This window comes from Microtus oregoni, unplaced genomic scaffold (genome assembly GCF_018167655.1).
Source record: "Microtus oregoni isolate MIOR12 unplaced genomic scaffold, Mior012 000019F_ref0000042, whole genome shotgun sequence".
Lineage (NCBI taxonomy): Eukaryota > Metazoa > Chordata > Mammalia > Rodentia > Cricetidae > Microtus > Microtus oregoni.
In genome coordinates, this window is record NW_024543078.1 from 405,930 (window position 1) to 432,745 (window position 26,816).

The window sequence follows — 26,816 nt, forward strand, 5'->3', positions numbered from 1 at the left end:
AGAGGCTAGAAATAATGGGCCAGGCAGTGATTTAATTAATACAATTTCTGTGTGATTATTTTGGGTGTAAGCTAGCCGGTGGGATGGAACAAGGGGCCCTGCTCCTTTATACAACAGTCAAGACCCTGAGCTGCCAAGTGCCAGAGAAATGTAGATTCATGCTTTATGTAGACTCTGGTCAAGTCACAGTATCTTCTTGGGGCTTCTGTTCCCTAACTACAAAATGAAGATAACATCAGTTGAAAGCAAGTACTTGTAATGCTTAAAAACATGTAAAATAAATGCCACTTAAATCCATGCAAATGCTACATTTATAATATTTCCCCCCAGCAAAGTAAAAGAACTTCTGAATCAATTACCTATCAATTCCCAGCCAGCTTTGCTGGTCATTGGAGAACTGTGAACACTTTCTCTGCCAACCAGAATGCCTTGGTTATTAACCAGTTACCAAAAGCAGCAGAAGACAAACTAGCCATTAAAGTGCTGCAAAAAAAGATAGAAAAGATCTTTTCTGGGGAACCTGTCATGTTAGACGGTGATCACAATCTGTTTAGGGCAGGAGACTAGAAACTTCATACAGGGTTTGGGGATAAACAAAGAAAGGAAAGGCTGGTCTCATCTCATCAATGAAAAAATGGGTCTTAGAGACAGTACCAGAGGAACCAGAAAGTAAATAACTTTCCAGGCAGAGGTGCCACTACCTAACTTAATTGGCAGCTATAAATGGCTTTGCAGGGAATAGTAAACTATCTGATATAAGAACCCTGATGCTGTACCAGCTTCATGTCAAAGTGGATCCTTTGTTCTCTTCTTCCTATATCCTAGGCTTCTTGGTGAAAGGGGAATTTGTTCCTACCACTTTTTTTGCTACTTTCCCAACCCCAGACATGGTCTCAGCTGTGTAGCTTAGGCTGGCTTTGAACTCTTGAACTTATTATCTTTCCACCTCCCCATCCCAAGTGCTAGGATGACAGATGTACACCATCACTTGCTACCTTCACCTCTGGAAGCCTGAGCAGCAAACTAATTCAGTGTACTGTACTAAAGAGGTAGCAATGATTCTTCTCCATCTCATAGGGTGAGGAACTCCAAAGGATTTTATTTCTGCTTTACTTTTTCTATGTTCCTAAATCTCAGAGCCAATTTAGCTCATTCTGAGACACACTGATGGGAAGGGAAGCCTCTAAGAAAACTTCCCTTTAGAATTCCCAAGAACCATCTCCTATAAAGATTGCGGTTTGGGAAAGTTTCAGGATCATTAAATACCCCTGGAGATAAGACTCCACCACATCTGTGCTTCTCATCAAGGGGAAGAAAAGGCCACCCCTGGACAGAGAGAGAGAATCACCAAAGGAAAATGTTAAGTGAGCTAAAAAATGGCAGCAGGAAGGATAAAGCAATGAGCAGGAAACGTTAACGTTTTTAAATTCTATTTTTTCTTCCTCTTATTTATTCACGTGTGTACATGCTGGGATCAAATGTGCTGCGGTGTAGTGTAGAGCTGTGGTGTAGCGCAGTGTAGAGCCGCAGTGTAGTGTAGAGCCGTGGTGTAGTGTAGCGCCGCGGTGTAGTGTAGCGCCGCGGTGTATTGTAGTGCGGTGTAGTGTAGAGCTGTGGTGTAGTGTAGAGCCGCAGTGTAGTGTAGAGCCGCGGTGTAGTGTAGAGCCGCGGAGTATTGTAGTGCGGTGTAGTGTAGAGCTGTGGTGTAGTGTAGCGCTGTGGTGTAGTTAGTGCTGTGGTGTGTATGTGGAAGCTGGAGGACAACTTTTGAGAGCCAGTTCTTGCCTTTGTTCCTTATTTTAAAATTTTATTTTACATGTATGGATGTTTTGCCTGCATGCATGTTTGTGTACCACTTGTGTGCCTGGTGCCCAAGGAGGCCAGAAGAGGGTGTTGGATGCCTTGGCGCTGGAGTTACAGATGGTTGTAAGCCACTAGGTGGGTGCTGGGAATCAAATCCAGGACCTCTGAAAGAGCAGCCCGGGCTTTTACCTGCTAAGCAATCTCTCCAGTTCCAATTATCCCCTGTCACTGTGTGGGTCCTGAGATTAGATCATTGGTTTGGTGCCAAGTGCCTTATCTGCATCTTCCCAGTCCAGGGAAGCTATTTTTCTTGAATTTGCCTATTGAATTTGATATGCCAGGTGTGGTGGTGTATAAATGTACTCCCAACACTTAGAAGGCTGACATATAAAGATCAGGAACTCGAGGACAACCTAGGTCACATACAGAATTCCAAGTCAGCCTGGGTTATATAGCAAAAGCCTCTTTCAAAACAATAATAATAGAGGTTTAAGGGCCACTGAGATGGTTCAGAGGGTAAAAGGCAGAAGTCTCATGACTTCCACATATAGGCCATGACATACATGTGCATCCATGTGAACACAGGTATACACACACTCACTCACTCTCTTTTTGTCTGTCTTCTCTGTCTCTTTCTCTTTCACTTAAGCAAAACAAAACGTGGAGGGGCACTTGAGAATGACCCCCAGCATTAACCTCTAGTCTCCATATATACTCACACAAATGAGTACACCTGCACAGGAGCATATACCACACATACCGGGAAAGAGCATGAAAAAGCATCTCATAGATAGCTATGAGGAGAACCAGTGATACTTTATCTTATATTTTCACAATTTAAGTTGGATGGTAGCATCAGTTATAAATATGCTGTTCTTGTGGAAACTTTTTCTAATTTGTTGAGTCCTCATTTATACCACACAATAATGAAGTACATGCATTATTAAAATATACATCTTGATATACATGTATTGGAATCTTTTCTGAAGTATGATGTAATCACAGACCTGATTTTAAAGATTTATTATTATTTTTAATTATGTTACGTGTGTCTCTGTGTGGGCATGTGCACATATATGTGGGTGCCTATGGAGGCTAGAGGCATTAGATCTCTTAGAGCTGTAAACTGATCATTCTTCTCCCCTGACTACTTTGGACAGGGTCTTGCTGTGTAGTCCAAACTGGCCTACAACTTGTGTCTTTTTTTTTTTTTTTTTTTTTTGGAGACAAGATTTCTCTGTAGCCCTGGCTGTCCTGGAACTCACTGTGTAGACTAGGCTGACCTCAAACTCACATGGATCTGCCTGCCTCTGCCTCCCAAGTGCTGGGATTAAAAGTGTGTGCCACCACCACTGGTGTGACTTGTGACCCTCTTGCTACAGGGATACATTACCATACCTAACTTGATCTTTCCATATTTCTTTCCCCTACAAGCTCCTTATCTTTCTTTTGATTTTGATTTTTCAGAACTATCCTCTAGTCTTCTAAATGAAGAGATTCTCTGGGAATCTATAACATACAGAAGTTAAACCAGTATCACAGTGTCTTAGAATCAGAAGGAATCAGTCCTTAAGCACAGTATTTTTTTTTTTTACTAAGTATGTTCATGTATCTGAACATTATGGTATCTCCTACATAGTTGTTCTGCTTCAATCTTTGGGCCACAAAAAATAAATTTAGTGGCTAGGATGTAATAATAAAAAAGAAAAAAATAAATTTAGTGCTTTTTTCTTCCTCCTCCTTCTTTTCACCTGTGTATATGTGCCTAAGTGTATATATGTACCACGTGGGTACAGGAACCTGAGGAATTTAGAAGAGGTATTGGATCCCATGGAACTGGAGTTACAGGCAGTTGTGGACGCTGGGAAACAAACCTGGGTCCTCTGCAAGTGCAGGAAGAGCGAAGAGCTCTGAACCACAGAGCCATCTCTCCAGCTTTCCATATTTAACACTCTTGTTTTGAGACAGAGTCTCATTTGGCCCAGGCTAGCCTTGAATTTGGTATATAGCTGAGGATGACTTTTAACCTGTTCCTCTTGCTTCTATCTTCTGAATGCGGGATTGCAGGTGTGTGTCACCAAGGCCAGTTCATGCAGGTGCTGAGGACTTGTGTGTGCTAAGTGAGCACTTTACCAACTGAGCTGGCCTCTAAATTATATATATATTTGGAAACATTGTCTTTTTTCAAATCACAGAGATCTGCCTGCCTTGTCTCTGCCTCCTGAATGCTAGAAATAAAAGTGTGTGCCACCACTGCTCAGCTTGAAACACAGTTTTACCATGTACCCTAGAACTTGTTAGGCAGCTAAACTTAAGATATTCCTGCCTCAGCTTGCTGAATGCTGTAATATTACAACTGTGTACAACCATGCCTGGGATGCAATCCTTCTTTTATACAAGAATCTTTGAAGTCTTTCAAGACTACACTTGTTTATTTTTACTGATCACCTTTGCAAAATCATAAGAGAACAACCTTATTTTAGTTTCAGACAGAGTTTCAAACTTGTGATTCTTCTCCCTTGGCCTCTTAAGTGTGCCAAATGCAGAGGTGTGCTATCACACTCAGCTGAAAACATTTTTCTCTAATGCCCTAGGGACAGTGGTTCTCAACCTGTGGGGATTGAACAACCCTTTCACAGGGGTTGCAGATTAGATATACTACATATCAGATACTCACATTACAATTCCTAACAGTAGTAAAATTACAGTTCTGAAGGAGCAATGAAAATAACTTTATGGTTGGGGTCAGCACAACATGAGCAAGTGTATTAAAGGGCTGCAGCGGAATTATTAAGTAGGGCTAGGAAGCTACTTGAATGCAACAGCCTACATACAGAAACAAAAAAGAGGAAATTCAACACATGTGTTGGCTGGAAAACTGAATAAAAATAACAAGTGAGTCGGTAATTCCAGCACTCAGAAGACAGAGGTAGGCAGGTGTCTAGGAATTTGAGGCCAGTCAGGGCTACATATCAGTGAGACCCTAAATAGATAAATAAACTACCCAAACAATCAGTTTACAGACAGCGGTGCCTGTTTCCTTATACTGGTGGTGGGAGTGTGGAGGTTCAGGCTCTTGCATGGGTTAGCACTCTACCACTGAGCTATATCTCTAGCCACCCCCTACCCCCAACAAAGATAATTGGTAGAAAAAAAAAGATACCTAATAAAATCTGAGTAACTCATACTTTTGTTTGGTTGCTTTAGTCAGTGTCTCTGTAGTTCAAGCTGACCTGGAATTTACTATATAGCATGGTCTGACCTGGAATGTTCTGTAATCCTCTACCTCAACCTCCCAATTCATATTCTTCAAAACTTTTATTATTGTTCATGTGTTCAATATGCGTATATTCATTCCAAAGGAAGCTAGAAGTGTGTGTCAGATCTCCAGCACGGGTGCTGAGAACTGAACTTGGGGCTCTGTAAGACCAACAAGCACTTTTACCACTGAGCCACCTTTCTAGCCCCCTGTCATATTTACATGGGAAACAAATAGATTACTAAGGGCACTAGTTAAGACCCCAGAACCCAAAGCTAGATCTCCACCTGATGCTAAATGACAGATAAGCATAACAGCCCAGGTCTTAATACAATGAAGCAAGGGGGTCCCACAAGCTGGATTATAAAGTGACATAGAAACTATCCCCAGTTACACAGCGAGACCCATCTCACCCTTGCTCCTACAAGACCTGGATGAATGGCTAGTATTACTGAGTATTGTCTGATTTTATAGAACTAACCCCATGATTCCAGACTTTAATCAGTCGAGCAAATTTCAAGGCACAATGAACATAGCCTGAGTCTAACCACTGCCAGCTTTTCTTTCTAGCCACACTTACCTTTTTTTCATCTTCATCTGTTGCTTTCTTAAATTCATGTTCAAAGGAACTAGCTAGTTCATTGAAAAGCCCCACCTCTTCACAGTTCTTTAGGAATCTAGTCGGAGTAGGCGTTTGATCTGTAGACATAAAAAGAAAAGGAAATGTGTTTTAGTTTTAATTTAAGATTAAAACGAGAGGGCACAGAGATTGTATTTCGAGTTTTCGTGGGTGGATGGTGGCTGTCCGTGTTGTGTCGTCTCAGGGCCAGCAGGGGAAGACAGGACAATGTTCTGTGTGACTAACCACATACCCACCTTCTCTCAATTCTGGATTTAAATATTTCACTCCAATGAAAACACAACCCCAATAAAAGAAACCATTCATGAAAGTAAAGACTCACGAAACCTCTAGATTTGAAGATTAAAGTTAAGCACTGTTTCCCTTCTAAACAAACATCCTGCCAGGTCTGCAGTGAGTAGACAGAAACAGATGGGTGTTAAAATCTGACAGAGAGAACAAACTGAGGACCAGATTGCTGTGTTTGCTCACTAAAGCTACTTAATAAGGAATGGGGCCTGTCTTTCTGAACCCCATTCTAAGTAAATCTAGGGACTGGGGAACAAGACAGTAATATCATGAGTTACAAAAGGAAATTACAAACAATAGGGTTTATTTCATAGAGACATGGGCCCAGAGCAAATTCCGGAAACCAGGCTATTTGGTTTAGATTTGCTGGTCAAAATATCCCCACAGGGGCTATGCAAAACTTTTTCTCAACATACTGCCTCGGTTTTTTCTTTTCTTTTTTTGGAGAAAAGCCCAGGTTATCCTGGAATTTACAGTCTTCTTGCCTTTACCTCCCAAGTGCTGGGATTACAGGAATGTGCCACAAAGACTGGCTTCATTGCTCTTAAGGAGGTGAAACTTCTTCATAAATTATAGGAACTTTTCTAGTACCTCCACCTTCAGATCCTAGCTTGTCTTTCTCTCCCCTGCTTTCCTAAAGTTGAGCCTTGTTCTCAGGGCCCCTGATTCTATTATGATGGTTTTCTTTGATGTGCTTATCACCTCAAGGATTCATCTTCTACTCGAAACTAGACTGATTGATAGAATAATGTTTCAATTATATTTTAAGGAAAGACCTAGAGGTTAAAATTGTTCCTTGTAGCATGATTAATTGGAAATAGTCCAGTGTGATTTCCATGGAAACATTTTTCTTTTTAAAAACTTAAAATACCCTTCTGAACCAGAATGTTTAGAAAAATCACCACTACCTCCTAAAATAGCTCTAAAAGGGCCTCTGGCTGCTTTGAGTGGCTACAGATAAAGTCACTCTGCACACTCAGTGAGGACACACAGATCACAACCCAAGTGGGACACAAGGGGCAAGTAAAGGTTCAGTGGTGACAGAAGAACAACTCTGAGACTTCAGGTTTGAGTCAAACAAGCTCCTCTTATATACTGCTGCCTATGATCACTTTCTGATTTAATTTTAAAATCTCCCCAGCACTCAGAAGGCAGAGGCAGGTGGATCTCTGAGTTTGTGGCCAGCTTGGTCTACGTAGTAAGTTCCAGGACAGCGAAAGCTACATAGAGAAATTCCATCTTGAAAAACAAAAACAAAAGCAGAGAGAGAAAGAAAAAAAACTAAGAAAGAAATCTCCCTTGTACTAATTCCTCATCTTCCAGGTGAGTTCTAACGTTCAACTTCTGGTTTCTAAATAAACAATCTGCAAATATATAAACAAACTTAGTCTGCTATCAATTTCCTAAGTGTTTATTGAATCCTGAATGTTTTAGTGTTACATCCATAAACTTGGATGCATACGTGGAGAGAAGATAAGAGTATAGGCCAACATAAGTCTTTCTCTAGAGAATTAAGAAAATGCTTTTTAGGTAAGGAAATAAAACTAATATATGTAGATAGCACTACACTGCAAAAATAAGTGCTATTTGAGGTACAGAATAAAATTACTATAAAAAAATAAGTACACATTAATTACTAGGGCTGTTAGGAAAGATTTCAAGCAGGACTTGAGATAAGCCCTGGAAATGGTTTTGGAACTGTCGAGAGAGGAGAAATTTTAACAGCTAAGAGAATAATGCTGGTGAAGGCATAAAGGCAGGGAATGGTCATCACACATGGATAGGAGAAAATATGTTTTGGTGAAAATATCATCACTTTGTGCATATAACTTGCATATAAAATTGGGTAAGTACCATGGGGATAGGTTATGGAAAGTTTGAAAAGCCAGGTCTAAGTGAACCTTAAAGGGAAAACATAATGAGAGATTGTGAGCATAAGAACAGAATATAAAGACTAGCTATGTAAAAGGTGGAGAAGAATGAGAGCATTGAGGCCGGTGAGGCAGCATCAGAGGAGACAAACACAATGGGAGGAGGGGCAATAAGAAGACTACATGGTTTGTGTGCTGCCCAAATCTCCGTGCGTGAAATGCTGGCTCCCAGGACCTGTAAGAGCTAGAACCCAATGGAAATTTTAGTTATTAGGAGCATTTCCTTGAAGGGAACTGTGGGCTTTTGCTCTCTTTCTCTTTGGTGTCCTAACCAGGAGAGTAGCATTTTCTTCAATACACTCATCACTGTGATGTGCCAACTGTCCATAGACAGAAGCCTCCAAAACTGAGCCAAAATAATCTGCCATTTCTCTGTCTCTTGTTTTCTTTCTCTCTCTCTCCTTATTGAGATAGTCTGATATAGCTCAGAATAGTCTTTAACTTGCTATGTAGCTGAGTATGGTCTTGAACTTTAGCTTTTCTTGCCTCTACTTCCCAAGTGCTAAGATTACAGGAATGCACCATCACACCCTGCTCAAACTTTTTCTACTTACAAGTTGATTTTTTCTCAAGTTTTATTCAGTGATAGAACGCTGGCTGATAAATGGAAGGACTAGAACAGAGAAGATTTGGAGAAAAAAATAAAACAACTTAAGACTGAGAACACTGGTACCAGTGCGTAACAGGGAGGAGGGTGCTTTAGGAGACATGTTCGGTCGCTGCAGTGAAGACCTGAGTTACAGCCCACTCAAGGGTCCAATGAGAGCTTGGGATACATACGGCATACCATACTGTCTTAACAGGGGACACAATCATTTGCTAACACAGGAAAGTTAAAGTCCCATGCATTGGTTTGAGCACTCCAGAACTAAATGCAGAGTAAAAAACATTTTCTCTGTCAAACACAGTGCCTTACATTTATAATCCCAGCTTCCAGGAAATAAATGAAAGCCAATTTTTATTTTTATTTATTTTTTTATTTTATTTATTTATTTATTTATTTTTTGTTTTTTTTTTTGAGACAGGGTTTCTCTGTGGCTTTGGAGCCTGTCCTGGAACTAGCTCTGTAGACCAGGCTGGTCTCGAACTCACAGAGATCCACCTGCCTCTGCCTCCTGAGTGCTGGGATTAAAGGCGTGTGCCACCATCGCCTGGCCCACCTTGTTTTTTGAGATAAGTTTCTCTCAATGGCCTGGAGCTCACCAAGTGGCTTAAATTAGATGGCCAATGAGTACCAGGGCTACCTACCTATCTCTGCCTCCCCAGAGCTCACTGTCCCTGCCAGGGTTCTCTAAGGAAAACACACTGAATATATTAGTTTGGTTTGGATGATATGGTCTAGGTAGTCCAACATAGACTGTCTCACACTGGAGGAGAGCTTGATTATCTTTTAATCTTTCACCTTTTTTAAGATTTTTTTCCGAGACAGGGTTTCTCTGTGTAGCCTTGGCTGTCCTGGAACTCAGTCTGTAGAGCAGGCTGGCTTTGAACTGACAGAAATCTGCCTGCCTCTGGCTCCTGAGTGCTAGGATTAAAGGGGTATGCCATTATTGCCCAGCGAAAGCCAATTAAAAAAATGATTTATTTATTTATTTATTATGTATATAGTGTTCTGGCACCAAATCTCATTATAGATTGTGAGCCATCATGTGGTTGCTGGGAACTGAACTCAGGACCCCTGGAAGAGCAGCCAGTGCTCTTAACCTCTGAACCATCTCTCCAGCCCCTGAAAGACAATTTCAAACTCAAGGTATATCTGGGCTACACAGTGAGATCCAGTCTAAAAAGGGGTGGATTGCAAGATGACTCAGTAGTTAAGAGTGCATACTGCTCTTCAAAAAGACACTAGTTTGGTTTCCTATACCCACAGCATGACGTTCACAACCAACTGTAACTCCAGCTTCAGGGGATCTGATTCCTTCTCTTGTACCTGCACTCACATGTACTCCCCGCCCTCATAATATGAAATAGACACAGCAGGGTGTGGTGGGGCAGGCCTTTAATTCCAGCACTCAAGAGGCAGAGTTCCAGGCTAACCTGGTCTACATATTGAATTCCAGGCTAGCCAGAGCAATGAGATCCTGCCTTTAAAAAAAAAGTCATTGATACTGTCCCTGCTCATATCCTTTTCCCAGGGATTACAAATCATAAATCTATAAGCTCCTAGAAAAGTAACTAGCCCACACAGTAGATCAGTGAATATTCAATAGTGCTGAATTAATAAGGAGTAGGAAATGTAGAAGGGCAAATCTTTTTCATCATACGCATTAATAGGAAGATGAGGTTCTGTTTCCTTTTCCATGTCTAAGGTAACACTTTTACAAGTAGTAAGTAAGTAAAATTATAATTTAACTAGTTTATTAATTGATGTAATAACCGTCAATGAAATACACTACTGATTAAAAATATTAAGCTAAATCTTTTTTGCATAGGTTAAATTAGAAGCTCTTATAGTATCAAAAGAAAAAACCCACTCTGCTTTGCACATCTATCTAGCTGCAAGCTGCATAAAGGAACTACTGCAGGCTTGGAAACAAGCACTAAGAATGCGCCCTGTGTACGGTACAGACAATATCTGCAGCTGGTGAGAGGTTCCAGATTACCCAAATTGGTTTAGGAAAGTCAGAGGGACTTAATGTCTTATTTGTGTTTTGGAAATGTGCCCTCAATGGTGTCTGAGTTCACAAGAGAAGTTGATTTCTGAACTGATAATCCCCATTGGAGGAGAAGTGGCCAGGCTAAAGCGACTTTTTGCCTTCTTTTGTTCAGCTCTTCCACTGTGGATAAGGAGAAATGTCAGTGGTGTCTGTCTGTAGCTCTTCCAAAATCCTGATAAATGAAAGGCAAGGAAAGAATAGACTAAAAAAAGTGAAGATAAAATCTCAAATGAACTACTCACGCAAGCCACAGAACACAAGTGTACTATTAAAAATAGAAGGAAGGAGCAGCAGGAACCAGGGCACTGTTAGTGCCACCTATTCTTGATTAAATGCAGATCACAAAAGGGGTCTTGATGGGAGAAAGGGAGTGCAGCTCCTAGGACATTTGGATCCTGGAATTAATCTTAACTGTCTGCTGACAGCAAAGCGTGTGACTTTTGGGCAGCAAATACCTGCAATGATGACGGAGTCCGTCCGGGCCGGGCCAAATTTCAGTGTCATCTCATGCTTGTGCTTATGGACTGCCAGGTGGTCCTCGTTTGTAAATCTCTGGAGTGAAACAGAAATGGAGAAGTGAGGGCTGGAGAGATAGCTCAGTGGTTAAGAGCATTGCCTGCTCTTCCAAAGGTCCTGAGTTCAATTCCCGGCAACCACATGGTGGCTCACAACCATCTGTAATGAGGTCTGGTGCCCTCTTCTGGCCTGCAGACATACACGCAGACAGAATATTGTATGTATAATAAATAAATAAATATTTAAAAAAAAAAAAGAAATGGAGAAGTGAGAAGAGGAGGGGGAAAACAGCAACAACAAAACCAAACCAACCCCTCCGCCATTCAGTGCTCTTTTAAATGGGTAACGTGTTACAATAACACTGGTCCCTGGAAAAAGGGAATGGAAAAAGAACAGAAAGAGGAAAAATGATGGAAATGATAGAGGAGATGAAAGCAGGGAGGAGAGGAGAGAGAGACCACAGCACCAACTACTTTGTATCGTCAGGCACAAACAAGGCGAGTGGACAGACTGTTGCTGGGGTATTGTCTAAGCATGAAAAAAACATTAAGGTAAACTTGTAAACAAGAGCAAAACGGTTTTTAATAATAACAATAAAGAGAGAAGAAAAGACTGGGAACTCAGTGGTCATCACAAAAACAGGAAATTTCAGAACGAAGCTCTCTGTGGTGGGGCTGAACTAGAGAATTTTATGAGGGACTAACAGGGAGATAAATTATGCAGGATTAGGAGAATCATTTAACTTCCTGGCCCCCACAGCGCTGCAGCAGGCACCTTTGCAGCTATTTGGCTCATGGTTTTAATGAGCCAGGAAGGAACTGTAGATGACAGAGGCCCAATGGCCAGCAATAATGGCACACACCAGCCCCACTGGCCAAATGTTGTCTTCCTTCATCAGGCAGTCTGCCTGTGCTCCAGCAGCCATAAAGGGGCCAGTACAATGCTTCTGGCTGTAGAAAGACAAACTAAAAGTGCAAACAAAAAAGAAAAAAAATTAAGGGTAGAGAGGAGCCTGTAGGTAGGATGAGAGAAAAGGAGATGTTACAGATATTTGGGTAGAGGTTTCAGTGGAAGAACAGTGAAGAGGTAAGGCAGTCTACCCCAGTTTATGACTAACGCAAAGTTATTGGACAATAATTTACATTGCTATTCTTTTAAAAGGAAGAGGTGAAAGGAACAGATGAACAGCAGTAATTCAAAGGACCTTTGCAGTCATTGACCTGTTCTTTCATTAGAACATCCATGCCGCAGCAATGGCCTGGACATTGCAGGTTTCCAAACATGATTCTAACTTGTCTTGTATCTAAAAATAGTGACTGTTTACTCTTGTTTTTACTCTTTTCATTAGATATGTAACTTACCACTCAATAGCACACCTATATCCCTCTTCCCACAGCCCTTTACAAAGCAAACACATAGCTCCTGTATGGTCCTGTATGGTCCCGTATGGTCAGCTAACAACATCAAACTGATCTTGTCTCCCTCATTTTACCCAAATTTTAAAGCCTTTTAAAATTTTATTTTATGAAAAAAGAAGAAGAAGAAGAAGAAGAAGAAGAAGAAGAAGAAGGCGGCGGCGGCTAGCTGGGCAGTGGTGGCATACTCCTTTAATTCCAGTACTTAGGAGGCAGAGGCAGGTGAATCTCTGGGGCCAGTCTGGTCTATAAGAGAGTTCCAGGACAGTCAGAGCTGATACACAGAGAAACCCTGTCTTGAAAAACCAAACCAAACAAATAAACAAGTAAATAAATAAAATTATTTTATGCGTTTTTTCCCCATACAGGTCTGTATATCATGTGTATGCCTGGTGTCCAGAGGTCAGAAGAGGGTGAAGAGGGCATGGAGGGTGTCAGACCTTCTGAAACTGGAGTTACAGACATGTGAACTGCCATGGGAGTGGTGAGAATTAATCTAGGGTCCTCTGGGAAAATAGCCAGTGCTCTTAATTGCTGAGCCTGCCTCTACCCAGTTTATACCTAAATCCATCAGTAACAACTAAGATCCTTTCCAGGTAAAGCAAACAGGCCTGAGGAGCAAGGGTCAAGCAAAAGAGATCTAGGACAAAATGGACACAGAAAGTTCCCTAAAGAAGCTTTTTCAATTAGAGATTTGCCCCTAAGGGATAGGGTAGGAGAGAAATAGTCTGTTAACTGGGTTAAAAAAGTCACTGTAAGGATCTGGACCTGTCATGTATTTGAAAAAGGAAATCAGTTGAACCTAGTTGGCAATGGAGAAAATAGCATTCTTTTATGGTGGTTATAAAGAATAACATTAAATAGGCTTGTAGGTACTAGGAATATTATACTATAGCAATCACTTAAAAAGTATTTTATAAGCTGGGTGTGGTGGTGCACAACTTTAATCACAGCACTCAGGAGGCAACAAAGGCACACATCCCTGTGAGATAGTGGCCAGTCTAGTCTACATACAAGTTCCAGGCCAACCAGGGATACATAGTGAGACCCTGTCTTTAAAAAAAAGAAAGTATTTCTAGAGGCATTTAAGGAAATTTCATGTGGCTGCTTAAAAAAAAAAAGCAGTGCTCTAGAACCTGGAAAAGTGACTTTTAATCAAGAAGGCCTCTTCCATTGGAAATCCTCCTTCTCTCCACTCCAAAGAAGTCGAGAAAAAAATTTAAATTTTTTTCAGATTTTGTTTTGGGTTAAGATTTTTCAGTTCTCTCCCTTACTCTCCCGTTTCTCCTACCCCTTTGTGTGTCAGTGTGTGTGTGTTCTGCGTGCATGTGTTTGTGTGTGTTATACTGGAGATGAAACTCAGAGCCTTGTGTAAGCTAGGAAAAGCACTTTATAGTGTTATACAGCCTTCTGTGTATTTTATTTTACGGATTTAAAAACATTGCTTTGGGGCTGGAGAGAAGGCTCAGTGGTTAAGAGTACTGGCTGCTCTCTAAATGTCCAGAGTCAAATTTCCAGCAACCACATGGTGGCTCCCAGTCATCTGTAATGAGATCTGGTGCCCTCTTCTGGCCTGCAGGACACTGTATACATAATAAATAAATAAGCCTTTGAAAACAAAACAAAACATTACTCTGAACTCAGGGTGGTGGTGTTCTCTGTTCACATTTAGTGCCAGCATGTCAGAGGCAAAGGCAGATGGGTTGCTATGATTTCAAGGTCAGCCAGGTCTACACAGTGAGACATCATCTTGTAAAAAGCAGAAACAAACACAACATTATTCTGTGTATAGTCTGGATATGAAGTACCCCCAGCAGGCTCATGAATGAAGTAAAGGGAGAGGCTCTGACTAATCAGTAAATTAATCCACTGATGGATTTGTAGTTCGATGGCATTTCTGGGAGTGACTGAAACTTTCTACAGTAACACCTCATTGGAGAAAGGATGCATGTCACTGGACTCACCTGGTCACATACCTGTCGTCCTGTCTCCCAGCCACAGCCGAGGTAAGCGGCTCTACTCTATGGTGCCCTTCACTATGTCTTCTCTGCCATGATGCTCTACCTGACTGCAAACCCACAGTGCTGGGATCAACTGACCAAGGACTGCAACACTGTAAGCCAAAACAGACCCCACTGCTCTGATGAGAACACTTAACTTACACACTCTGAGTTTCACCAAACAAAACAAAACAGAACAAAACCTTGTGACCTAATAGTACACTTCAGGAAGAAGAGTCTACTGGGTTAATTTTAAGGAGCAGGACACTAGCATAGTCTTGACTCTGATTACCTACCCACCTTCTGCTGTTTCTAATACAGCTCTTGTCAGTTATGGAAAAGGTGGGGGCAGCAGCTAACTGAAGCTTCTTGAAAGTGAGTGTCAATCTGGCTATTGTTTTATTTATTTTGTTTTTGGTGTTTTTTTTTTGAGACAGGTTCTCATTGGGTACTTCTGGCTGCCCTGGAACTTGTGATGCAACCAGGCTGGCCTCCATCTCATGGTGAGCCGGCCGATTTTGCCTCCCCAGTGCTGGGATTAAAGGCGTGTGCCACCACTGTCTAGCCTGGATATTTTTTAAAATATTCCTTAGCTGAGAACAGTGGTGCATGCTTTTAATCATGGCACCCGGGAATCAAAGGAGGCCAGACCTCTGTCCACAGCCAGCCTGGTCTATTTCTCGAGTCCCAGGCCAGCTAGGGCTGCACAGTGAGGCCCTGTCTCCACCACCATCATTCTTTTATTTTTTCTCATTTCTAATTACTTAATTTTTATGCATGTGGGCACTTTGCCTGAATGTATGTCTGTGCACCATCTGCATGGGTGATGCCTGTAGAGGCCAGAAAATGGCATTCTGTGCCCTGGGACTGAAATTACAGATGGTTGTAAACTGCCATGTGAGTGCTGGGAACTGAACCTGAGTCCTCTGCAAGAGCAGCCAATGCTCTTCACCACTGAGCCATCTCTCCAGCCCTCTCACTTTTCCAAAAAGTTTAAAATGTTTTCATTTTATTTTATGTGTATGAATGTTTGATTGCATGTGTATCATGTGTGTCGCTCTGGATCCCCGGGAGCTGGAGTTTACAGATGGCAGTGAACTATCCTGTGGGTGATGGAATGGACATCCTCTGCAAGAGCAGCCAGAGTTCTTAACCACGAGACTTCTCTGCAGCTCCATTTCCTTTTAATTATTACAAGTTAATACTTCAACAGTTCCTTAGACCACAGGCTAGAGGATATAGCTTTGTGGTAGAGCATCTGCCTAGCATGCATGAGTCCTTGGGTTTTCTCCACTACTGAAAAAAAAAATTCTAGATCAGTCTGTCAACCAAAGCCCACCCTTGTCCCAGGGATTGAATTAGGAACTTCATACTTAGGGAATAATCTTTTTGAAAGCAATTTCTTAAATAGAATAGTAAAAATTATTGAGTGACTAAAAAAAACCCCAGAGATTAATGAAAATGCTGATTATTTCACTGAATTTAAAACAAGGTGAGGGGTTCCCCAAAAGATTTTCTTTTAAAATTATTTAAAAATCTACTCCTTGAGCACATGCCTTTAATCCCAAGCACTTGGGAGGCAGAGGCAGGCAGATCTCTGTGAGTTGGAGGCCAGCCTGGTCTATAAAGCGAGTTCTAGAACAGGCTCCAAAGCTACAGAGGAACCCTGTCTCGAACCCCCCGCCAAAAAAATCTACTCCCTATTTCTATTGTTAATACTCTTCGTAGTCTTCCTTTGCTCCTTTGATTAAGGTTTCAGTAAATAGCTACTCAGGAACTAGCTCTTGTAGACCAGGCTGGCCTCGAACTCACAGAAATCCGCTTGCCTCTGCCTCCCGAGGGCTTGGATTAAAGGTGTGTGCCACCACCGCCTGGCTTTCTTTCTTTCTTTCTTTCTTTCTTTCTTTCTTTCTTTTAATGATTTATTTCTATATTTGTGTGCATTGGTATTTTGCCTGTATTTGTCTGTGTAAGGGCATCAAATCCCTTGCAACTGTAGTTACAGACAGTCATGAGCTGCCATGTGGGTGCTGGGAATTGAACCCCGGTTATCTGAAAGAGTAGTCCATGCTCTTAACTGCTGAGCCTTCTCTTCAGCCTCCTGTTGTTCCTTAAAAAAAAAAAAGTGTGTATGTGTGTGTGTGTTTGTTTTCAGAAGAAAGCCCTGATTTCTTGAAACTGGAATTGCAGGTGAACTACCCAATAATGGATTCTAGGAACTAAACTCTGGTCTTCTAGGAGAACAGCTAAGCCATTTCTTCAGTTCTGTCGTGTTTTAGTTTTTATTCTATGTATCTATTTATTTGTTTTCTTTGTGCACTCACTTGTAAGTGGAAGTCAGAGGGTAACTTCAGGTATTTTTTTATACTGCTCTCCACCTTCTGTTTGAGAAAAGATCTCTCCACAAACCTGAAGCCTGCTGTTTCAAATAGAATGGCTGGACAGTGACGTCCTGGGCTCCTCCTAGTCCTATCCCTTTAGCACTAGGTTTACAAGCCTGTGTAACCACACCCTCCTTCTGTGTGAAGACCTCAGGCTTGAGCAAAAGCACTTTTACCCACTAAGCCATCTCTCTAGCTCCTTGGACGTCCCTTAGTAACAATTTTCAGGACTACAAGATGGGTCAGTTGGTAAAGTGCTTGCCATTAAACCTGACAATCTGAGTTTGCTCTCCAGGATCCGCACAGTGGAAGCAGAGAACTGACTCGTAATAGTTGTCCTCTGGCCTCCATGCACACACCACGACACACACACACTCCAAAATAAATAAAATTTAATTGAATAATTTTCCACGGTGCATTTCTAGGAAGATTCCTAGTCCTGTATCTTGTAACAGGAGAATCTGAGTTCTCTCTTTTAGGACGCTGACTCAGTGAATAGAGCAAAGGAGGTGGGATAAGTTCAATGAATAGTCTTAATACTTTCGTCTTGTTTGTAGTCCTGGATGGAATTTGCCATGCAGACCAGAACAGTTTGAACTTGCAGTGATTCTCCTGAGTGCTAGGAGTGTGCATCAACATGCCTAGCTAAAGTATAATATAGAAAATACACAAGTCTTTTTTTTTTTTAACTCACTCTGTAGACCCTGCTGGCCTTGAACTTAGAGATCTAACTGCTTCTGTCTCGTGAGTGCTGGAATTAACTACATATGCCACCATCACCTAGCACAAGTCTTTTTTGTTGGAAGCAAATGAAGTCCTGAGTAAATGTGTATTATTGACATGAACACAGCCATGTCAAAGACCCCAACGCCTCAGACTTATGGGAATGGCAAAGCCTTCCTTGGATCAGGCTCAGAGGAATGGTAAAGCCTTCCCCTGGTCCTAGTACAAATGCTGACATTATATGCAGAAAGTACCAACCTTCTCTGGATAGATGACTATGACCTGTGGAGACTGGCTAACCCACTCCTCCTGCGTGCTGTACATAACAAACCTGCCGAGTTTCCTGGTTGCTGTTAGCATGTCTCCATCAGAGCATACAGTCCAGCTCTTCTATATGTGTATCTGATGTTTCTTCCTGTTTCCATAGCCAGGTTAATCCCAGAGTCATGCAGGTCATGATAATTCTTATTATTATTGTGAGGGAGGGTGATATATGTACCTGAGTGTACGTGAGGGCCAACTTTATGAAGTTGGTTTCTCTCTTTCCATCAATTCTTGGAAGTGAATTCAGGTTGCCAGGCTTTTGTCGTAAGGCCCTTTACCCACTGAGCTGTCACTCAGGTCGGAAAAGGTATACATCTGAAGTGGCGTCTCAATGAAGTTGCATATAAGTAAACACCTGTGTAAATACTGCTCAGATTAAGATATAAAAATTCCCTTATGCTCTTCTTTCCTTACTTTTTTCTTTCTTCTTTCTTCTTTTTTGGTTTTTTGAGATAGGGTTTCTCTCTACAACAACCCTGGCTGTCCTGGAACTAGCTCTTGTAGACCAGGCTGGTCTTGAACTCAGAGATCCACCTACCTCTGCCTCCTGAGTGCTGGGATTAAAAACATGCGCCACAACCACCCGACTACTTTTTTTTCTTTTAAGACAGGGTCTCAGTATGTAGCTCTGGTTATCCTACAACTTTCTATGTAGACCAGGCTAGCCTCAAACTCACAGAGATCCCCTATCTCTGTCTCCCTAGTGCTGAGATTAAAGGTATACATCACTGTGCCTGACTCCCTCATATTTTTAAGTGAAATAATTGAACAAGGAAGTGTACAGTGCCTGTACGAAGCATATATTCAGTTAGTCTTCACTTCCCTTTTAACATCTCAAGATAGAGAGATATTTTACTAAAAAAGTAATATTTTAAAAAGTAACTTATTTGCAGAATAATTGTAAGTAAGTTCGTGTTTACAATCTGTGTCCTAATGCAGTTTGTTTAGCTTCCTTAAAGTATTTTTAAATAATCTATTTAATTTTATTTTATGTACATTAGTGTTAAGATGTCAGATCCTTTAGAACTGGAGTTACAGACAGCTGTGAGCTGCCATGTCTTTGCTGGGAATTGAACCCAGGTCCTCTGGAAGAGCATCCAGGGCTCTTAACCACTGAGCCATCTTTGCAGTCCCTCTTCAAAGTATATTTATTTATTTATTTATTGTGTATACAATATTCTTTCTGCGTGTATGCCTGAAGGCCAGAAGAGGGCTCCAGATCTCATTACAGATGGTTGTGAGCCACCATGTGATTGCTGGGAATTGAACTCAGGACCTTTGGAAGAGCAGGCAATGCTCTTAACCACTGAGCCATCTCTCCAGCCCTCTTCAAAGTATTTTGAGTAGCATCACTGAACAGAACTAAAAGAAGGTTAACAAAAGAGACATAAACCAAACTAAAGCTAATTTTTTTTGCTGTATGACTGAGCCAGAGAAAAGTATAATGGCATTAGGATATACAAGTCCCATGATAAATGATAAATCCTTGGTAAAGCACTTTGACTAATGAAATTTCTGTGTAATACTCCTTGTAAATTTGTTAAGTGGTCATATGTTTTCCTGTGTGTATGTGTTCATGACTGTTCTCTGATGGACATGCTAAGAAGCACTTTCTTAACGCTTTGGTTGTGAACCTTCCCCTAATGGGTGAGCTGTCTCTCAAGCCCAGGAAGCAGTTCTTAATAAGCTACACTCCTAGGCCTCACTTTACTTTTCTCTGGCTTATTTTTAAAGAATTCCTTCTGTAATCCAGACTAAAACTGGGAAAACTGGCAATCCTCCTGCCTCTGCCTCTAGAATAGATGGGGTTATATCCTGAGACACCTTATTTTGGAAGAGTAGACAGAGGAAGAAGACAACCACGACTCTTTAGTAATTAGGATACATAAGCCATCAAGGGATACTGCAGTGAACTGAGTTTACATTTGTAATTATCTGAAAAGTCACTGTACTAAAACTACCTCTTTTTCTAAAGCTCCTGGGTCTGGTGGTACTAAATGGACAGAATAGCTCTGTTTTATTACAGTATCTGCACGTGGGCATATTTTGGTAAAAGAAAGTAGTAAGAAAAGCTATGGGAACCCTAAGAAACTGGAGAGTGAGCACTGAGTAGCAGCAGAAAGCAACTGCTCTTTTGGAGAGCACGCTCTGACAGGGCTTTTCACCTCGGTGAGGTGTTTCTTTCCCCAATGCACACTGGCAGTCTGTCAAAGTGTGGAAAGAAAGGGAAGGGACTGAATACACACACAGACACCATGAAGCCAGAATGGCTTTCATTTTCACCTCAGTCACTCTGAGGTGCCTGCTCTTTCCCTTAAGACGCTGCTGTTTGCAAAGTGAGTCACACATCCTGCTCTGAATGCTTCAAGGCTTTTGAATGAATCATTTCAAAGAACAGGACTGTTCAACAAATAAACACAACCACAGCAGCAGCTGTTCCTATGTGGCTTTGTGAGCAAGGTAATTTATAGAGGAAAAATAAGGACAGGAAACTCCTTCCCAATATATCCAAAGAGAAAATGGCGCCAGAGAAATGAAGGAGAAAAAACTAGAAGGAATAGCCCTACTAAACTGTACCTATGGTAAATTCGTTTGTCTATGGGTGGAGGCACTTTCTGTTTGAGGTTACATGAAAATAAGGAGGAAAAGGCTTTGACAGCTAAGAGAACCTTTGCTTCGGTGCTTGAGCGTTGGTTTTCTGTGGTTGTTATTGATGGTGTATTTTTTAAAGATAAGGTTTCTCTATACACTAGGATCAAGGACCAAACCACACCTGGCCCTCCATTTTCTTTTTAATAACATTACTATATTTTTCAGTAAAACCTAGCTATGTGCCAATGAAAAGATTACTGTCAAACAATGCCTTGTATAAGTGGATTGCTTGGGGGAATGGCAGAGTTGAGACAACAGGTTCGAGAAAAATATAATTGGTGTCTTGACCCCTTCTGAACCTTCTTTCCTTGTTACCTCTTCAGGAAAGGTTGAAAAGCCAGACAGTCACTTTCCCAGTCTCCCACACACAACTTCGGTGGGGGTGGAATGAAGATAGTATTTCTGGGCAAGATTTTGTCTCCCTCATATAAAGGGAGTCCTGGGACTACACTTTCTTTCTCATTCTCTGCAGTGAAGCAATAAGTGCGAGTATTAACAAGTAAATAAAAATGATTCAGCACTGAGGAGAAAGAATGGAAACGTTAAAGCCTTGCTTACGTGCTCAAACTCCTATTTCTGGATTTATTGTGTTATAAACACTCCCAAGATTTTAAGCTATTGTTAAGTACTTAGAGGTAAAAATAATCCCAAACCAATACAAGGTCGTTCTCAGGATGTATAGAGTCTTCTTCAGTTTCTATTTAAGGAACTTGGAAATTAGGTGTGCCAGAAAGTTCATTATTTTACATCTTCACGAGTATCAACTTTATACTAAAGGAAATTACATTTTTACATCTGTATAACATACCAAAGACATCTCATTCATCATTTAAGACCCTGAAGTTCTTTGGAAACAATGGCCATTAATAGTTTAGACTTTGGGGAAGAATAAATGGTGAAGAGAAGAGAGAGAGAAACACCTGATGCTGCTACCCCTGAAACTGAGCATGTTACAGACCACACTTCACAAAAGACGGGGTTTAAATCAAAGCTCCATCTTTTCTTTGCTTGGCCATTCTTCTCCCTAATCTAAAATCTGTTTTGTTTTGTTTCTCTTCTTTCTTCCTATTCCTATACCTCTGAAGTCCGGGCTGGCCTTGAACTCGAAAATCTTCCTGAGATAGCCTCCCAAGGGCTAGGATTACAAGCATTAACTACAACATCTGGCGGTGTCTTTTATGTTCTTTATTAAACTCCAGAGCCTTCTTGGGAATTATGCTTAAAAATTAATAAAGACAAGCCGGGCAGTGGTGGCACACACCTTTAATCCCAGCAATCTGGAGGCAGATTGTGAGTTCAAGGTCAGCCTGGTCTACAGAGCAAGTTCCACGACAGGCTCCAAAGCTACAGAGAAACCCTGTTTCAAAAAGCCAAAACAAACAAAAAGAATTAATAAGGACAGATCCATCATCTATTGTAGATGTAGTAGTTCTACAAAAGAATTGATAAGGACAGATCCATCATCTATTGCAGATGTAGTAGTTCTACAAAAGAATTGATAAGGACAGACCTGTTACCTAGTCCTAGATGGTAGTAGTTCTATGTACGAATTAATAAAGACAGATCCATCATCTAGTCCTACATGGTAGTAGCATATATAGAGATGGATTAAATGCCCAACCACCTTTAAAGGATCAATGCCTAGCAGCGGAGAAATACCAGAAGTAATTTGGTAGGGCTGGTCCTGTGTCAGTTACAGGGTTAATTGCATTCTCCACAGTTATGCCTTATGACAGACCTTTCAGTGTTCTACTTTTCAGATGTAGTCACTTAGTTGGGATATCATTAGAGTCCCCAAAAGGATAATGTTAGTTCTTAACAAGGAAAAAAAACCCTTTTATTTATTTATTTATTTTGGGAATCAAAATGATCATACAGTACTATAAAAGTTCTTACTTGCATTATTCATACTATTTTCAATTTTATCTCATCTCAAAATTTTAATAGGGTTTTAATTTTGGGGGGGGGGTTCGAGACAGGGTTTCTCTGTGGCTTTGGAGCCTGTCCTGGAACTAGCTCTGTAGACCAGGTTGGTCTTGAACTCACAGAGTTCTCACTCCAAGTGCTGGGATTAAAGGCGTGCGCCACCATCGCCCGGCTAGGATGTTAATTTTAATAGACTGTGAGGTCCACAGTCTTTGGAAGGCCCTTCAAGTATTTTATTTTTTTAATTTATCACACAGTGTGTGTTACAATTCCTGTACCTTACAAATGGACAGATGGGACAAAGATAAAGTGCTATTTTAACATTAAAGCTTGGGAAATCTAGTACACCGTGCTTTATGTGAGCCTTCCTGTGGAGAAACAATACTGTTAGCACTTCTTCAAAACACAGGAGATTGTAATACGCTGAGCAGAAAACAAGGTCAGTAGAAAGCCAACAATAATCAGAACTGCCCGATCTTTGAGTGTTCACACAATTGACTGAAGAATAAATGAATGAACAGATAGATAGAGACTAGGTAAAGGAGAGAAAGATTGTGGTGGTTTGAATGTGACTGCTCCCCAAAGGCTCATATGTTTGAATATATGGCCCCACTGATGGAACTGTTTGGGAAGGATTAAGAGGTGTAGCTTTGTAGGAGGAGGTGTGTCATTGAGGACCACAGTAGTCCCATTCCATTTGTGTTCTCTCTCTGCCTCCTGCTTATGAAGATCAAGGTGTGGCACTTAGCTGTTCCTGTTGTTATGTTTTCATTCCATCATTAAGGATTCTAACCCTCTGAAACAATAAACCCAAAAGCTTTCTTTTATGAGTGGCCTTGATCATGGTGTTTTTATCATAGCAACTGAAAAGCAATTAAGACAGAGATCTTATTCTCTAAAGTTAGTCTTTAGATGGCTTTCTCAAGCTTACAAAGACTCTCCCAACTCCCTCTACACACAAAATCAGTCTCTCATTTCCAAATGCAGTATTTTTTAATTATTTTTTTTTATTTTATGTGCATTGGTATTTTGCCTGTGTGTATGTTTGTGTGAGGGTGTTGGGTTCCCTGGAACTGTAGTTACAGACAATTGTGAGCTGCCATATGGGTACTGAGAATTGAACCTGGGTCCTCTCTGACTCTGTCTCCTTTCTCCCAGCATTCAGTTTAGTTTTCCCTGCCTACCTAAGTTCTGTCCTATCAACAGGCCAAGGCAGTTTCTTTATTCACCAATGGTATTCAGAGCATACAGAGGGGAATCCACATCAGCCCTGAGAAAGGGCACCCTTGCTTTCAGCCCCTGACCTGTGTTTTTGAGAAAACGAGCCTTGGTTTACTTGTCCATGTCATTCACAACTTGGGGTCTATCTTGTAGTTCCCACCCTGAGTCAACCACTGAGTCATCTCTCCAGCCCTGCAGCAATTTTTTTTAATGTATCTTAATTGATAGAACATGTACCTATCATTTAAAGTCCTGAATTCAATCCCCAGCACCACATAAACAGGTGTGGTAGGTGGTTTATTTCTCTCATCCCAGGACTCAGGAAGACGGAGACAGAGGAGCAGAAATTGAAGGCCTACTAACTGCTAAGCAAACTACGCCACTGGTTTAGCAGTGGTGTGACTACTATGGAGACAACCAGTCATTTCTGATTGGATTTGAGGCTTATTCTACAAAAGGGAATTCATGCTTGGTATGTAAACCTGGTCAAAATCTGGGGAGGTCTTAAGTCCTAGAGGGTAGCCTACTTCTTGTTTTGTTAAATGGACATAAGAGCAAACTGTTTTCTAAATATTTATGTTTATATTCTTAGATTAATGTTGCTCTTAACCTTCCTTGGAGAAGCTTCCATCTGTAGTAAGCAGTAGTAATACAGAATCATAACTGGTTAATGTGCTGAGAATAAGCAACTGTTGGGTAGTCAGCCCTAAATGGGATATTTATAAAACACACACACACACACACACACACACACACACACACACCTACCAAGACTAAGGAAACGTCAAAGAAGACAGGGCAGAAAGGATGTAAGAGCCAGAGAACGGGGAGGAGCACTAGAAATGTCTTCTGGATTGGACATATCCATTATTCGCATGAACTCATAGCAGCTGTGGTTTGCCTGTACAATATTGAGTTTCTCAACATTTCAGCATGGATGGGAGAGAAGGTCATGAGGCCCTAGCTGTAGCTCCTGGCAGGTAATGCCTGCTGAAGGAAGGGAAGTCATTTCTCTTCAGGTGCCACTGGTAAACTGCCCATACTCATAATCTCACACTCATGCAAGCAACCCAAGCAAATATGGAAGTAGGGGACACTTCCTGAAAAGAAAGGGCTCAGAAGGAGTAGAAGTAAAAGAAAGTAATAGGGTATGTATGAATATAAAATAGATTATGTATAAAATGTATGACATTGTCAAAGAAAAAACTATTTTTTAAAGTTTTATTTTTGAGCCGGGCGGTGGTGGCATATGCCTTTAATCCCAGCACCGGGAGGCAGAGATGTGCAGATCTCTGTAAATTCGAGGCCAACCTGGTCTACAAGAGCTAGTTCCAGCCGGGCGATGGTGGCGCACGCCTTTAATCCCAGTACTCGGGAGGCAGAGGCAGGCGGATCTCTGTGAGTTCGAAACCAGCCTGGTCTACAGAGCTAGTTCCAGGACAGGCTCCAAAGCCGCAGAGAAACTCTGTCTTGAAAAACCAAAAAAAAAAAAAAAAAAAAAAAAAAAAAAAAAAAAAAAAAAAAAAGAGCTAGTTCCAGGACAGGCTCCAAAGCTACAGAGAAACCCTGTCTCGAAAAACAAAAACAAACAAACAAAAAAAACCCCACAAAATTTTATTTTTATGTATGTCTGTACACCATTTGAGTTTCCTGTCACTGGAGGCCACTGGAGTGACAAATGGTTGTGAGCCACCAAATGGGTGGTAAGCACTGGACTAGGATCCTAGAACAGTCAGGGTTCTTAACTGCTGAGCCATCTGTCCAATCCAAAGAGACTCTGTCAGATAGACAGACAGACAGTCAGTCAGACAGACGAACAGTTTCAGCGCCCAGAGGTTTTCAAATAAACCACAAGTATGGTGGCATTATTCTTCTTTGCCATTTCAAATACATGGAAAAAATGTTGTTCTGATTTACTGACCTAATAATCTGATTAGTTTTGTGTCTAACCCAGGAAGGTTTTATTTTTCTAATTAAAAAAAATTTTTTTATTTCTGTTTTTTGAGACAGGGTTTCTCTATAGCTTTGGAGCATGTCCTGAAACTAGCTCTTGTAGACCAGGCTGGCTTCAAACTCAGAGATCCACCTGACTCTGCCTTCCAAGTGCTGGTATTAAAGATGTGTGCCACCACCGCCTGACTTTATTTTATTTTATTTCGAGACGGGGTCTCCCTGTGTGATGGAGGAAGGTCATTGGCTAATAAAGGCACTGCCCTGGCCCATTTTATTGGTTAGAGGATAGGTGGGAGGAGTAAACAGAACAGAACGCTGGGAGGAAGAGGAAGTGAGCTCAGAGACTCGACAGCTCTCCTCTCAGGAGCACACGCCTGAGAGAGACGCCATGCCCTGCTCCCGGGCAGACACACGCCATGAAGCAAGCCGCCAGGTTAGACATGCTGAACCTTTCCCGGTAAGACCGGTTCTCACAGATTATTAGAGATGGGTTGATCGGGATGTGAGAATTAGCCAGTAAGGGCTAGGGCTAAAGGGCCAAGCAGTGATTAAATGAATACAGTTTGTGTGTTGTTATTTCGGGGCATAAGCTAGCCAAGCAGGCGGCCGGGGTGCTGGGAACGCAGCGCCGCCGCCCTTATCGCTTCACCTGTGTAGCTCTGGCTGTCCTAGAACTCTCTATGTAGACCAGGCTAGCCTGAAACTCACAGAGATCCACCTGTCTCTACCCTCCAAGTGTTGGGATTAAAGCCATGTGCCACTATACTGACATAACAAGGCTTTTGTTTTGCTTTTGAGATAGTCTTCATCTACAGACCAGGCTGTCCAGGATCTCACAACAATCCTTCCTCAGCCTCCCAAATGCTGGGATTACAGGTGAAGAGCCTCCACACCTGGCATGGCCTGGAAGTTTGGATAAGGTACATTTTTATAAAACCAGACGAAAGAGAAACTTTTCAAATTTTAGTTTTTGGTGTGGATTTGTTTGTTTGTCTGCTTTTTGAGACAGGGTTTTACTTTGTATCCACCCTGGCTGTCCAGGAACTCTCCTTGTAGACTAAACTGGCCTTGAACTCAGAGATCCACCTGCCTTTGCCTCCCTAGTGCTGAATTAAAGCTGTGCGCTG

General features: G+C 41.5%; 1 protein-coding gene across 4 annotated transcripts in view; it reads right to left on the reverse strand.

Annotated features, from left to right (window-relative positions):
* LOC121459362 (cyclic AMP-dependent transcription factor ATF-7) overlaps window positions 1-26,816 on the reverse strand; it is a 114,344-nt gene that overhangs the window by 35,238 nt on the left and 52,290 nt on the right. For all 4 annotated transcript variants that reach the window (XM_041669030.1, XM_041669027.1, XM_041669028.1 and 1 more), the window contains exons 3-4: window positions 11,034-11,130; window positions 5,643-5,761 (exon numbers count right to left, since the gene is read on the reverse strand). In XM_041669030.1, the coding sequence (XP_041524964.1) occupies window positions 5,643-5,761; window positions 11,034-11,130 (216 nt within the window). The remainder of the gene's footprint in view (window positions 1-5,642; window positions 5,762-11,033; window positions 11,131-26,816) is intronic.